Source organism: Setaria italica, chromosome II, assembly GCF_000263155.2.
Source record: "Setaria italica strain Yugu1 chromosome II, Setaria_italica_v2.0, whole genome shotgun sequence".
Classification (NCBI taxonomy): domain Eukaryota; kingdom Viridiplantae; phylum Streptophyta; class Magnoliopsida; order Poales; family Poaceae; genus Setaria; species Setaria italica.
The window spans coordinates 18,644,074-18,657,026 of record NC_028451.1 but is presented as its reverse complement, the minus strand read 5'-3'; the positions used below and the strand labels follow the sequence as shown (position 1 = coordinate 18,657,026).

The window sequence follows — 12,953 nt, the reverse complement described above, 5'->3', positions numbered from 1 at the left end:
TTCAGCGTTACTAGCACCCGACGACGTCCCGATGGAAAGAAACAATAGTTAATGCAACATAGTCGGCGTCCGTTTATTCTGTAGCGTTACCGTCTCTTTTTCATCTCTCCTGACGTGTTGGGCTTGCCTGTCAGTGGGCTAATCCTTTCTCCCTCCTCTCCTTGTGCTTGCTAGTCAACGACGTGGGGAGCAGTCGATGGGCCAGATGCCCCTCGGCAGCGGACGCTGGCGACAGCCCGCGGGCTGGCCACAGCCCACAGGTCGGTTGGAGCAACGGCAGCCGGGATGGAGCAAGCCGCGCAGCAAGGAGAGCCAGGACGGCCGGCACGGAGGGTCAAACAGCCAGCGGTGGCGTAGAGGGGCGAAGGCACGACCACGACGATGGGGTTGCGGGCAGCTGTGCCGCGACACGGAGCTCAGGGCGTGCGGAGCTCGGGACAATCGGGCCCGCGCGAGGGCAGCCGGTACGGAGCGGCGGCGGCGGGCCTGCGGAGCTCGAGGACAGCTGCGACGGCGCGCGGAGGGCGAGCACAGAGCTCGGGGATGGCTGGCGGTGGCGCGGAGGGTGGTCGGTGGTGGCGCGGAAGTCGGGGCAGCCGGCGGGTCGATTGGACAACCAGAAAAATTCGGTGGCCTGTGGATCGTGCGGTAGGAGAGGAGAAGTGGGATTCCCGGGAGAGGGAAGGGGGAAATGAGATTAGGGAAAGGGATCTGCTCAAGGAGATTTTTCTCGCTTCAGTCCCTTTACAGTTGAAAAGATAAGATGGGAATTAATCCCCGATCTAGTGCAATGGTCGCATTCAAGCTGGAGATGCAAACAGGGAGTTATTGTGAGCTTCGCCCATGATCAATTCAATTCTTAAGTCCACTGCTGTTTCAGGCAAACACGTAAGCACACTCGTCTCTACGAACACGTAAGCACCTCCGAAAGATCTGATAAGTCCTCAAGATTAATGAAGTCATCGTGATTAATGCCTCGACTCGATGTCGACAGGCACGTCAGCTACCACAACTGAGCTATGCTCAGTTCGCATAGCTCACTAGTTGTTCATTCTCTTTGGTTTTAACTGATTTGGGTTTCTTTTTTTATTTTAAATTATTTTCATTTTTGTTGATAGAAAAATCTAGTTCCTTCTAAGTATTATCGGTGCAGATCGAGTCATAGACATTATTGGACTCATCTCAAGACTGCTCAATTATTGAGCCATCAATATTTCGTTGGCCACTGCAGGCAGGTCTCTTTCACAGTGCTCCCACATCACAAGTTGGATATATGTTCACAAGCGTTGCTTTACAACATTTGGCTGCAATTTACGCGACGAAAATGGTACGGGGGTGTTTGTTTTTATAGTCCCTTCTAAAATTTATGTCACATCGAATGTTTAGATACTAATTAGGAGTATTAAATATAGACTAATTACAAAATCAATTGCACAGATGGAGACTAATTTGCGAGACGAATCTATTAAGCCTAATTAGTTCATGATTTGACAATGTGATGCTACAGTAAATATGTGCTAATGATGAATTAATTAGGCTTAATAGATTCGTCTCGTGAATTAGCCTTCATCTGTGTAATTAGTTTTATAATTAGCTCATATTTAGTCCTCCTAATTAACCTCCGAATATTCGATGTGACATAAATTTTAGGCACTACCTGAATCTAAATCTAATCTAGTTGGCATCTCCAGTCTGAAACTTTTTTTTTTCGTTTCCCCCTTTTCTTGCGAGGTTCCTAGTTTGAACTTTGACACGGAAGCATAGCTAATGCTGCGCAAACTTTGACATGTCAAGTTTGGTCTGTGTGAATAACTTCCATGTCTCATCCTGCAGTCTGATTGGTCTATTCCAGCTGAACTAGAAATTCTTGAGAAAATGTAATGCATGCTGCAGGTGGTAGCACATATTGTAAAATTGCATAATTCAAAATCTTTCGTGCCTCATCCTGCAGTCTGGTTGGTCCATTCCAGACGAACTAGAAATTCTTGAGAAAGTGTAATGCGTCCCGCAGGTAGGGGTCACATATTGTAAAATTGCATTATTCATATAATTCACTTCAAAGAAATCTATCTACCTAAATCAAATGATTTAACTCGATATCTGATCTAAAATTCTGGGAGCTAAGGTGGGTACCTCCCTGCCTTAAGAAAAACAGCCATGAAAAAAAAAGAGCAGAGGAAACAAATGGATGTGATTTTTTTTATTTTACTATTTGTCCCTTGTGATAGTAGATTAGTAGTACAAAAGTAAAGTTGGGATGATACGGGATTGAGCGTTAACTGAAGATATCAGGTGGTACATTGCGTTCTGCCGTGGAAAAGAGCATGTGTTGTGGTCTTGCATTAAAGCAGCAGTTGCCATTCCCAAGTGCAATTTTTGCTGATCCTTCTGTGTATTTTGGTACACACACCACGGCCGACAGAAACCCAACGTGTATTTGGGAGTTGGGACCTGAGTTTCGTAGGTTCCCGTCACGCAACGCAGGTAAGCCATGACGCTACATACTGAAGCCGCTATCATCAAATGTTCCCACATGATTTCAGAAATGGACTGCGAGCGAGTGCAACATCAGCTGGACCTGCACGGTGCCTCGTATCAGCAGCACGCCAGCACAGAACACAGAACCAAGCAAAAACAATCACAGCGCCAATTGTACTGCCACGACGCACGGAACATCACAAATCATGCCACAATGGTAAGGAAAACACAAACGAATGGGACCCAGGAAACGACCTCCGGCAGCTCCTGCGTGGGAGTACCAACCCGCTGGAGAACATGAATCGCTAACAAGGGATACATGGCCTAGGTCACAACGATGTACACATACAGGATCTACCATCTACATATCAGTCTAATCTAAATCCAGAGTTACACTGATCGGGATGGGCGCCTGGCTATGCAGGCTAGCTGTTGTTACAGATGGACAGCACGGGGACAGCTCAATTCCGAGTCTTGACTAGCTCTTTGTAATCATGACCTGAATGAAGCGAAAATCCAAGCAAAGTATAAGCACAACTCATCGATCATAAGAAAAATGCACCACATTCATGTTTCAATTCAAGGGTACGGTGACAATAGGGAAGGAGGGTGATTCCTACCTGCTGCCCTAACTTTTCCAAGCACGTTCTTGAGCAGCTTGAATGCCCTAAAATTATGTCACCAAAATAAGTGATTTGACTGGAAATATGAATAAGCAGTCACAGTGCTAAGAGAACATTTAATAATGCAACAGACTAGACTACCTGCTGAATCCTGCTGGGGTCAATGGAACCAGCTGCCTGTAATTGAGAGTAATTTAATTCCTGCATGCAAGTTTTGAGCTCCACAACTTCAGACATTGTAAAATTTATTGTAATACATACCCAAAATGAAAAACAAAACCAAAGACAAAATGCTCCAAAACTGGCAATCTGGCATCTTCGGCCTTGTTTAGTTCCCAATTTGGGAGTGGCAAAATTGGCATTTTGCCATAAATGCGCAACTGTAGCGTTTCGTTTGTATTTGTGAATTATTGTCCAAACATTGACTAATTAGGCTCAAAAGATTCGTCTCGCAAAGTACAACAAAACTGTGCAATTAGTTTTTGATTTCGTCTACATTTAGTACTCCATGCATGTACCGCAAGTTTGATGTGATGGGGAATCTTCTTTTTGCATAGTGTTAAAGTTGGGAGTTGGGGGTGAAGTAAACAAGAGCTCAGATTCTATCCTAATTTCACCAGAAGGGCATCTAAATACAGAGCTGATGGCTCATTTATACAACTGATACATCCTTATCCTCTTTTGCATCCTGCGTGACAAACAGAAGATAGCAAAATAAAAGCTTACGTGAAGTTCAAAAGCAATCTAACTGAATCTAGTAGGATGAACTATAGTGAAAAAATGCTACACAAAAAGAAAAGCACGTTCATTTGGACAATCCCAGTTTGTCCAAGAGAAAAATGATATTTCAAGCATGTTTGCACACAACCAAAAAATACCTATATAGAACTGTCGCCCGTGCTAAAAAGAAAAACCCACAAACCAAAACTATGATAGAAGGAACTGCATGTGCACCTGCTGTTTCATCGGCATTTGTGTTTGTCCTTGTGCCTGGGAAAGTTGTTGAATCGGTTGCATGGATGGAAGAGACTGACCCTGTGGTGGTGACTGCAGTTGCTGTGCTGCAATCTTTTGTTGGTGCTGTTGAAGCAAAAGCAGTTTCTGCTGTTGCTGCTCATACAGCACAAACTCTTCAGGCTTCTCCCACTGCAGGACACAATAGCTCATAAGAATAAACCACAAAATGTGCTAAAATATAACATGATTAGCACCATTCCTCACCTTACTCTCACGAGTAACGCTATTGTAGTAGTACTTAAAACCTTCAGGGGACGTATGCTCTGTCCAGTTGCAGGTTGAAGACACTGCAGGTGAACCAACCTGCTGTGGAATTGCATTAATATTTGTCAGAATAATGGCACCTGGAGCACCAGAGGTACTGGATTGCACTGGCTGTCCAGACAGAAATGTAGAATTACGAAGAATCTTTGAATACATTTCAACTGTAGTAATAGATCCAAGGAAAAACAGAAACCATATATAATTGATGACAACAGAAGACAGTGACAAGAGAAACACATATGCAGAGTGGTTTCATATCATATGTCGCTGGTCTAATCAATTAACTATGAGGAAAGTACCTGTTTAGGAACCTGTGCTGGGGGTTGCTGATTTAGGTTAGTTTGCTGCTGCATTAGTTGCAGCTGTTGCTGCAACTGATAAATCGCTTGCTGTGAAGACTGGTAACTAGACTGCAAAGCTGCCTGCTGTTGAAGCAGCAACTGTGGTGCTTGTGAAGGCATCTGCTGCATTGACTGCTGGAGCATTTGGGGAGCAACACTGGTGGGAAGTTGCTGCTGGCCCTGCATGGGATTGGACTGTACAGATGAAGGAGCCTGTAAAGCACCTAGAGAAGCATTCTGTTGCATCAATGGCTGTGATGCTGGAGGTTGGCCAGGTAATTGCATAGATGGCATATTCTGGCCATATGAAACAGGTCCTGTGGATTGCGGAACCTGAAGCTGCCCAATCTGTTGAATAGATCCCTGCAGGGGCTGTCCTTGCTGAGCATTCTGCAATTGTACGGGGAAGTTCTGTGGTGGACCAGGTGGCTTTTGCATGGGTGGGATCTGTTGGCTTCCCAGATGATGCCCTTGTACCATGGGAGGGTTCATGCCCTAAAAAGCAGAGTCCCCATCACAATGATATAACAATTTCGATGGAAAGAAAATCATGAAACTGAAGTAAATCATAATATTCCAAGTTGTACCACATGCGATGAAGTTGGCACAGCTGTCTGAGTTGATAAGGAGCCATTTCCAGGAAACATCGGAGGTCGAAAACCAGCCTGTCATGTTTTGGTAAAAAAAAAAAGGTTAGGAAATGAACTAACAGAAAGTAAAACCATAACAAAGGAATGACTTGAAACACACAGTATCTGCTGATGTTACAGCACCACCAAGCGCCAAGGGATTGTCAGATCCAAAATTATTGTATTGATTAGATGCCATTGACCTTGGACTTGATGGACGCCAAGAGTCAGAAGGCATGTGCCGACCCCTTGGTTCATCAAGATTGGCTGTTGGCCTGGATAATAAAAAATTGAAGCAAACTCAGATGAAATTACTTCTCAACTATATACCATCATATTCATAAGGCAAAAAAAAAAGATAAAAAGGTATTTGACATTTCATTGTTGTCTATATACCATCATACCTTATCTATCCCTACATCAAACATCCTTTGTGGATTATTACAGAGCTACTGCATGTGTTCTTTTGTCAGTGCTTCTACTTACAATCTTTGGTTTTGCAAATGCACTTCAGTAAAAGCCATAAGTGTCAGCAACTCCTCTATGTGCAAGGGAACGACCACACATGGTTCATCTCATTAATAACCTAATTTAATTGTCCTTGTGCAAAACTAAGTAACTGAGTGAGTAGAGAAACTGAAACCTGATAACAAGGGCTGCATCTGATCGAGGACTGAAACCAGGACCTCCAAATGCAGGGCCACCCCTAACCAGAAAGGCAAATCAGACAGCAGAAATGATGATGATGATAATTATCTCAGGTAAATAAAATAAAATAGGCTATGCAAATAGTCAAAGTTTGTTAATCACCTCGATTCTCCAGGTCTAGGCCTCTTAGGATCAGCAAATCTTATGACTAATGGTTGCTCGCACCCCTAACACAGAAAATATGCCGTAAATATCAAGAAAGCAAAATACAGAATATGTCAGCTTGGCACAGAAATTTACCCTCATTATGTAAGTCCCACTAAGGGCATTCATAGCTGCCACTGCTGGCTCTTTTGATGAGAATTTGACAAATCCACAACCTTTACATTACATAAGTCGAAAGTCAAAACAAAAGGTTGTAACGAAAAGAGTTAAATATTAAAGCAAACAGACATTCACAAACCTCGGCTCTGCCTCATGCCATCTCTCATAATGTAAACATCTTCCACATGACCATATGGAGCAAAGATCTGAAAAACATATTAAACATAGATATGGTTCAATGTGCATTTTTCTACATGTTTCCTAACTGAAGAAAATGCATTTATCATCAATCTTAGAAATGCAAGCTACTAAATTTGTGTTAATAATGTCCTCCATGCAGATAAGTATATGGTATCTCAGGTTGGTAATGGATAGCGACAAGCAAATCACTAAATCATTAAGGAAAGGAAAAAGTCCAAATTACTCCCCTCAAGTATAACCAAAGTCTAGATAACCCCCTAAAATATTTTTTGGTTCACTTTACCCCCTAAACTATGCCATTTGGTTCAATTTACCCCCTAACACAATTTGTCTTTTTTGTTTCTCCATGCACAAGTGGAGTGTTAAGTTCAAATTTTGCAAGATGATAGCAGACATTATAAGACATGTTAAAAAAATATATCACGAAATTTTTATCATTATTTTGACAGGGTACAATATTTAATAATAAAATTTATCCTTGAGATACAAAATTATATAAAAACTAATGATGAAAAATTCATAAAATATTTTTAATACAGATTATGATGTCTACTACCACCCTGCAAAGTCTCAAATTAAAATTCAACTTTTTGTATGAAGAAACAAAAATGACAAATTGCATTATGGGGTAAGTTGAACCAAATAGCATAATTTAGGGGGTAAATTGAACCAAAACATAGTTTAGGGGGTGGTCTAGACTTTTGCTACATTTGAAGGGAGTAATTTGGACTTTTTTCTTAAGGAAAATAAGAAGTGCAAAATACTTACCTCTTCAATCTCCTTTGGAGTTGCTTGCTTATTGAGGGACGCAACAAATAATTTGTGCTCAATGGCCCCTAGCAATTTTGTTAAAAGAAACCAATGAAATCACCCAATAAGTACGACAAACAAAAGATCTCAAGAAGAAAAACAAACAGGCCAAGCAAATTTTACTGTCATTATGATTTTATAACCCAGATGAACACAACAAAATAACAAAGAATTTCTAAAAGTGAAATGATATTTTTCAGATACAGAAGAATGCATAATCAGAATAAAAATCACTGCTAAAGTGAAGAACGATCGTACATGTAATTGTAAAACCTATAAAGATTAGGGGAACACAATAAATTTGTCTGTACATGCTATAACAAATAAAGTGCTTTGTGATAAGCTGCATGTAGAGGTATGGAGCAAATCTTAGAGAAGCTGGCATTAGTGTTGAAGATGCAGTATTTTGAAATTTTACATACAAAAATCAAAGAATTTTGCGAGGTTCTGAGTCTAAAACAGGTAGGACTGTTAAGGTTGCCTCAAAACCAACGATAACATCAAATGCAGACAGGTCACATAGTAAACTACTAAATACCAGGGAATTACCATGTCGTTCCCTTTCGCCATCAGCATATCTAACTTGAACAGGACCCATCGCCTGACATAAAAAGATTCACAGTCAATAATTAGCAAATAAAGAAACAGAGCAACAAATAGCCAACAATGAGGTACATACTCCAGGTAAAGTGTATTGGTTGTGAAGACCCCTGATGGCCCTATCTGCCTCCTCCGAAGTAGCATATTTAACAAAACAACAACCTGCAAATGTAAAAATGCCGATTATTCAGAGTTACTATTTTCTGTACTATATCTGCCATAATATCAGTCAATAATAGCAGTCAGTAAACAGGAGGCAAATAATAGCAGTCAAGAAACAGCAGGCAGAAAGGAGATATGTTGAATTTAAAGAGGCAAATAACATTTCCTTTTTTTTTAAACAGTCGAGAAAAACAGCTTAGACTGTTCCACATTTCAGGAGCAAGCCTCATTCAAGTAACCATTAATTAAAGCATGAAGAGGGTATAAAAAAATATCTTCGCAGAACTCATCACGATCTCAATTTGGGCTATACTGCATTTGCAGCACCCACAAGCACTCCTCGATATCGAAGTCATACACCTATAGAACATCAGGTACAGGAATTTACCACGCTAGCTACAAGTTGCTCTAAGAAGTGGTGATTCACACATTAGAAAGCACGAGCGTATCCATAACTCCTCAGCTGTGGTATAATCATAACTCAGTCTGCACTTAGTATAATGGTGCATAAACTGCAAACAGTAACAGGTCTTTAGCAAAGCACATCATGCACCAAAATTGTGCATAACATGAGAAGTCACACACGTCACTGAACACACAACAAATATTAAGTTAGTGATAGGAGACTCGTCATCAACAAGGCCAAGAAAGGTTCTAAGGTTGAACAACAGAAGGTTTAGAGGGGCTTCATGCTCCCAGTGTATTCAATACCATCATCATAATAACACAACATATTTTGACAGCAGTCCATTGGCATAGCAATTGCTGAAAGGCAAGCTACAATAAGCTGATAAAGTGAAACATAGCAACAATATAGTCATTAATCTAGATACCACAAGCTTATAGAGTTGTAAGTAAATATATAAAACAGGCCACCAAAATGGCAAGAACTTTGAACAAGCAAGATCACAAGGTTATATCTGGTGCTCCATTGGAAGGCTTTTACAGCTGCATCCCATGAACATGCATTAAGGAGAAATATAAAAAGGACTGCAAGGTGCATGGTAAACAATAGAAGGATACACACTCAATAGTCTAGAGAATACACGGAACATCAGTCTTGAAAGAAAACCATATAATAAGCAGATTCACCAATGGCCCAAAAGGCTTTCTAGAAAGATATTCATCCAACACACATGGATAAGTAGGGACGAAAAACAATCAAAACAAAGTATGATGTCAACTCGATCAGCAACAGATAGCATGCATGTATACCCTCTAGGTACAAAGTATAAAGTTAGTCCATTAAATGAGCATAATCTGTCAGAAGTCAGGGCATTACTAGTTGCTGAACATGACAGTACACCAACAATAATGAGCAACAATTTCACCCATCTACTGTATCAACCATGCTAGAGTTAATATTAAATAATTATGAGATACATATGCTTATGACCTTACTGCAGAGTGTTTCACTTTAATGGTGGCAATAAAATCATGTATGGCAAAGGCTTTGAAACCCAGATGCACATTTATAAAATAAGTAATGGACCTAGAATCAGTATTCAACATCAACTTTTCCTATGATAACATAAGCAACAACCATTCCAACAGCAAAAGACCAATAATATAGTTCAGGCCCAAGGACTTTCCCTGGTGCGTCCTCATCAGATGCATGTCAAATGATCCAATTCAGAATACTAAACATTGGCCTTTCATAGACAGCAGTTACAAAGATAACGTTTCTACAAGTCAAGAACTTTGGAGTGAATCATCACACAGGACAGATGAATTCCCATTCGGTAAGTGTCCATGTTTACATTAGATGCAAGACACACAGCACTGGTATACCATCATGTGTCATCCACTCAGTTACTCAGTTACATAACTTAAAAACACCATTGCCAACCATATCAAACCAAGCTTGCCATACAGCTGGAATCATTATTTTCGAAGTTTGCATTGTAGATATTTCTCGCGAACAGAAAACATCACTATAACAGCTGTGTCAAGCAACATCATGCAGTCACGGAAACACTAAGCGCATCCAAAATTTACACGCACGAGTTGCATACAGCCAGAATATCCAGTCAAACCCAGAACTCACAAGATTCATCATCTTCAACGGACCAGGTTGTCATACCACCCATGACACTTTACCACCATCGAATCAGATGAATCTAGATTGACAATGCACAACACGTGTGATCATTTCCAAACAGTACAAGGTCATCAACACCACAACAGCTGTCATCAATTGTGATAGCAATATGCAGCTATACCACATCATCCAATCACTTTTTTTCTGGGATTCAATCACTCACATTAAGGGATTCCACACCATGCAATTCATGATTACATGGATAATAAAATCTTAAACCATGAAAGGGAAAGGATGGAAAGTTTTGTATTGATTCATCATAAGGTTATCTGTTCTTGCATCACAATCAAGGCACATAGATGCAATGGTGAAACTACACCCTCATTGCTAGTGTGACACAGGACATCCAGAAGGTCAATATCATCTAAACACAGTTTTTGCTACTGAATCGGCTGCCTTGTGTAGCAGTAGAGTTGAGGCTAGTTAGATTGCAGTAATCAGCGGACAGTTAGTTGCTTCCATTCTAGTCTTCTACTGAATCCACAGGAGACGGACAGAATGGAAGCGAAGGAAATGAAAATCAACAACCGCCAAATCTAACTGAGAGAAGATGCAACCTTGTTGCTCCTACAACCTCTCAGAAACCTGAAAACAAAACAGATACTCGCATTGTGATAATAAAAGAAAAAACAAAGTCATAGTGCACCTTGCTGTTCACCAGTCTTCCTATCCTTGATTAAAGCAACTTCAAGAACATCTCCATGTTCCTCAAATAAAGGACGGACCTGAGGACACAAGAATCTATCACAAACTGAAGAACACAATAAATTAAAAACTAAATAACAGAACAATAAAACATCACGCAGAAAAAAATGAGTATTTGACTAGCTTAATTCAATCACTTGTTAGCCAAAAAGACAATGACCCCAAAAAAAGGAGCATGCAATGACTGGCTAGATGCCTTTATTTCATTTTAAATTTGTATATTTATGAGCTGATATATATGACAAACAAAGCTTTCGCATCTTGTAAGGTACCTTAGAGAACTTCTAAGTTTGAAGCCTCTAGTTTGTTTTGTCATAGTGATAAATGATAACACAACACTAACATGAGTACAAACAAAATTATATCATTAGCTCAGGAAGAATAAAGTTACAAAAATATATATGCTATCGAAACATAAAGAATTTACTATGCAAGAAAGAAGAGATGGTAGCACGGAAGTAATACTCACATCTTCTTCAGTTGCTGTCCTCGGAACAGAGCCAACAAAAAGTTTGACATAATTACTTCTGCTATCATGATCTGCAGGAAAATTTTAACAGCAACATCAATATTAGCAAAAAAAAGGGTTTGACTAGGATTTAGAAATCTTTGTCCACTGAAGTTCATTCACATACAGCACTTTGTCATATGTTATTCCTACCATAGAATAATAAATTCTACCATTTCTCTACCAATATATTTTGCTCTATAACTCTTAATGGAAAAACAAGATTTAAAGTTAAAGAAAAGTCAAGTAACATAAACTGAATTTTGAGATGTTTGGGGACCAATGGTAAAAGTAGTCCATAATTGATACCCCTACTACAATCTAATTAGTTAAATATCAAAGGAGTGAACAGATCCATCCAATCTGCATGCCAAGTTCCTACAAATTTACAACAGATTATCTCAAGAATAAACCTGAGAGAAATCCTAACTCGCACTGCTACAAAAGTTAGCCATGCATCAAAATAGAACTGTGGCTGTCCCTCCCTTCACATGCAGAAAACCTGGACAATGTGGATACTATATATCCAAAACCACTCAACAGCTCGTCCACTCTGAAAACGATGGGTGGTTTTGTCATTACAGCACATGCTGGCATGCTGCTAGTACCATTGCAATGGTCTCATGCTATGCACAGAGTTTTGTAGAGATTTGTCGACTTAAGTCAGTTTTACTAAGAATTTCTAAGAAAGTTGATTGAATTTGCATCCATAAACTAAGGAGATCACAAATCAGCCACCCTATCAGCACCAAAAACCTAGCCACCCACGCATAAGCAACCTCAAGTTCGCCATCTCGATACAGCACAACCCAACAATTGCATATAGCTAGCAAAAGGACCACATGATTTTGGAACGAACCTTGGAAATCCCCACGGCCTCCGCCTCGGTTACCGCCGCCGTACCGGTGCCTCTGCTTGCCGAAGTCGTCCACACCGCCACCGCCTCTGTACCCTCCACCCCCGCCACCGCCGCCAGAATAGTCGGAAGAGCCACGGTACGGGTGGAACCTCCCGCCACCGCCACCGCCTTCCTCCCCGCCGCGGGAGTAGCGGTGGGGTGGGCTACCTCCTCCTCCGCCACCGCCGCCTCCGCCGCCGCTGGACCAGCGAGAGGGGCCCCGCTGAAACCGGCCTCCGGAGCGGTCGCCGCCGCCGCGGTGCATGTGGCGGGGCTAGGGTTTTGCGGGGAAGCGGAAGCGGGTGGAGAGCACGAGAGCAAGGCAACTGGGCGAGGCGGAGGGATCGACTCGACGGTGGACGAGGGGACCCGTGGGGTAGGAATTCTTTTGTACTGGGTTTCGTTTAGCTGTCAATGGCCAATGGCCGCGCCTTGCGTGGACCGGATCGGGTCAAGGACCTCACGAAATTTATTATTCTTTTTTATCTTAGATGCCGGTATCATTTAGACTTTGAAATATAGGTAAATTTAGACTTTTTCCCGAAGTCAAATCAATTTTAACTACGAACAGAGAAATAATTATAAATACTAATAATGTTAGTCAAACTATTATAATATTTAACGTTTTCTATTTGAAATAAATT

At 41.0% G+C, this 12,953-nt stretch overlaps 1 protein-coding gene across 2 annotated transcripts; it reads right to left on the bottom strand.

Annotated features, from left to right (window-relative positions):
* Window positions 1–2,627: 2,627 nt before the first annotated feature.
* LOC101781663 (flowering time control protein FCA) lies at window positions 2,628–12,679 on the bottom strand. Of its 2 annotated transcripts, none has more exons than XM_004956277.3 (18): window positions 12,271–12,679; window positions 11,373–11,443; window positions 10,845–10,923; window positions 8,015–8,097; window positions 7,885–7,936; window positions 7,294–7,361; window positions 6,464–6,530; window positions 6,301–6,380; window positions 6,163–6,227; window positions 5,996–6,058; window positions 5,474–5,627; window positions 5,311–5,388; window positions 4,682–5,218; window positions 4,323–4,421; window positions 4,056–4,247; window positions 3,243–3,302; window positions 3,099–3,145; window positions 2,628–2,977 (listed from the first exon to the last, which is right to left on the bottom strand). In XM_004956277.3, the coding sequence occupies exons 1-17, from the start codon at window positions 12,572–12,574 to the stop codon at window positions 3,107–3,109; spliced, it is 2,091 nt and encodes a 696-aa protein (XP_004956334.1). In that variant the 5' UTR covers window positions 12,575–12,679; the 3' UTR covers window positions 2,628–2,977; window positions 3,099–3,106. The 2 variants fall into 2 exon arrangements, with proteins under 2 accessions (XP_004956334.1, XP_004956333.1); XM_004956276.3 differs by having other exon boundaries at window positions 4,323–4,424; window positions 12,271–12,678.
* Between the last annotated feature and the right edge of the window lie 274 nt (window positions 12,680–12,953).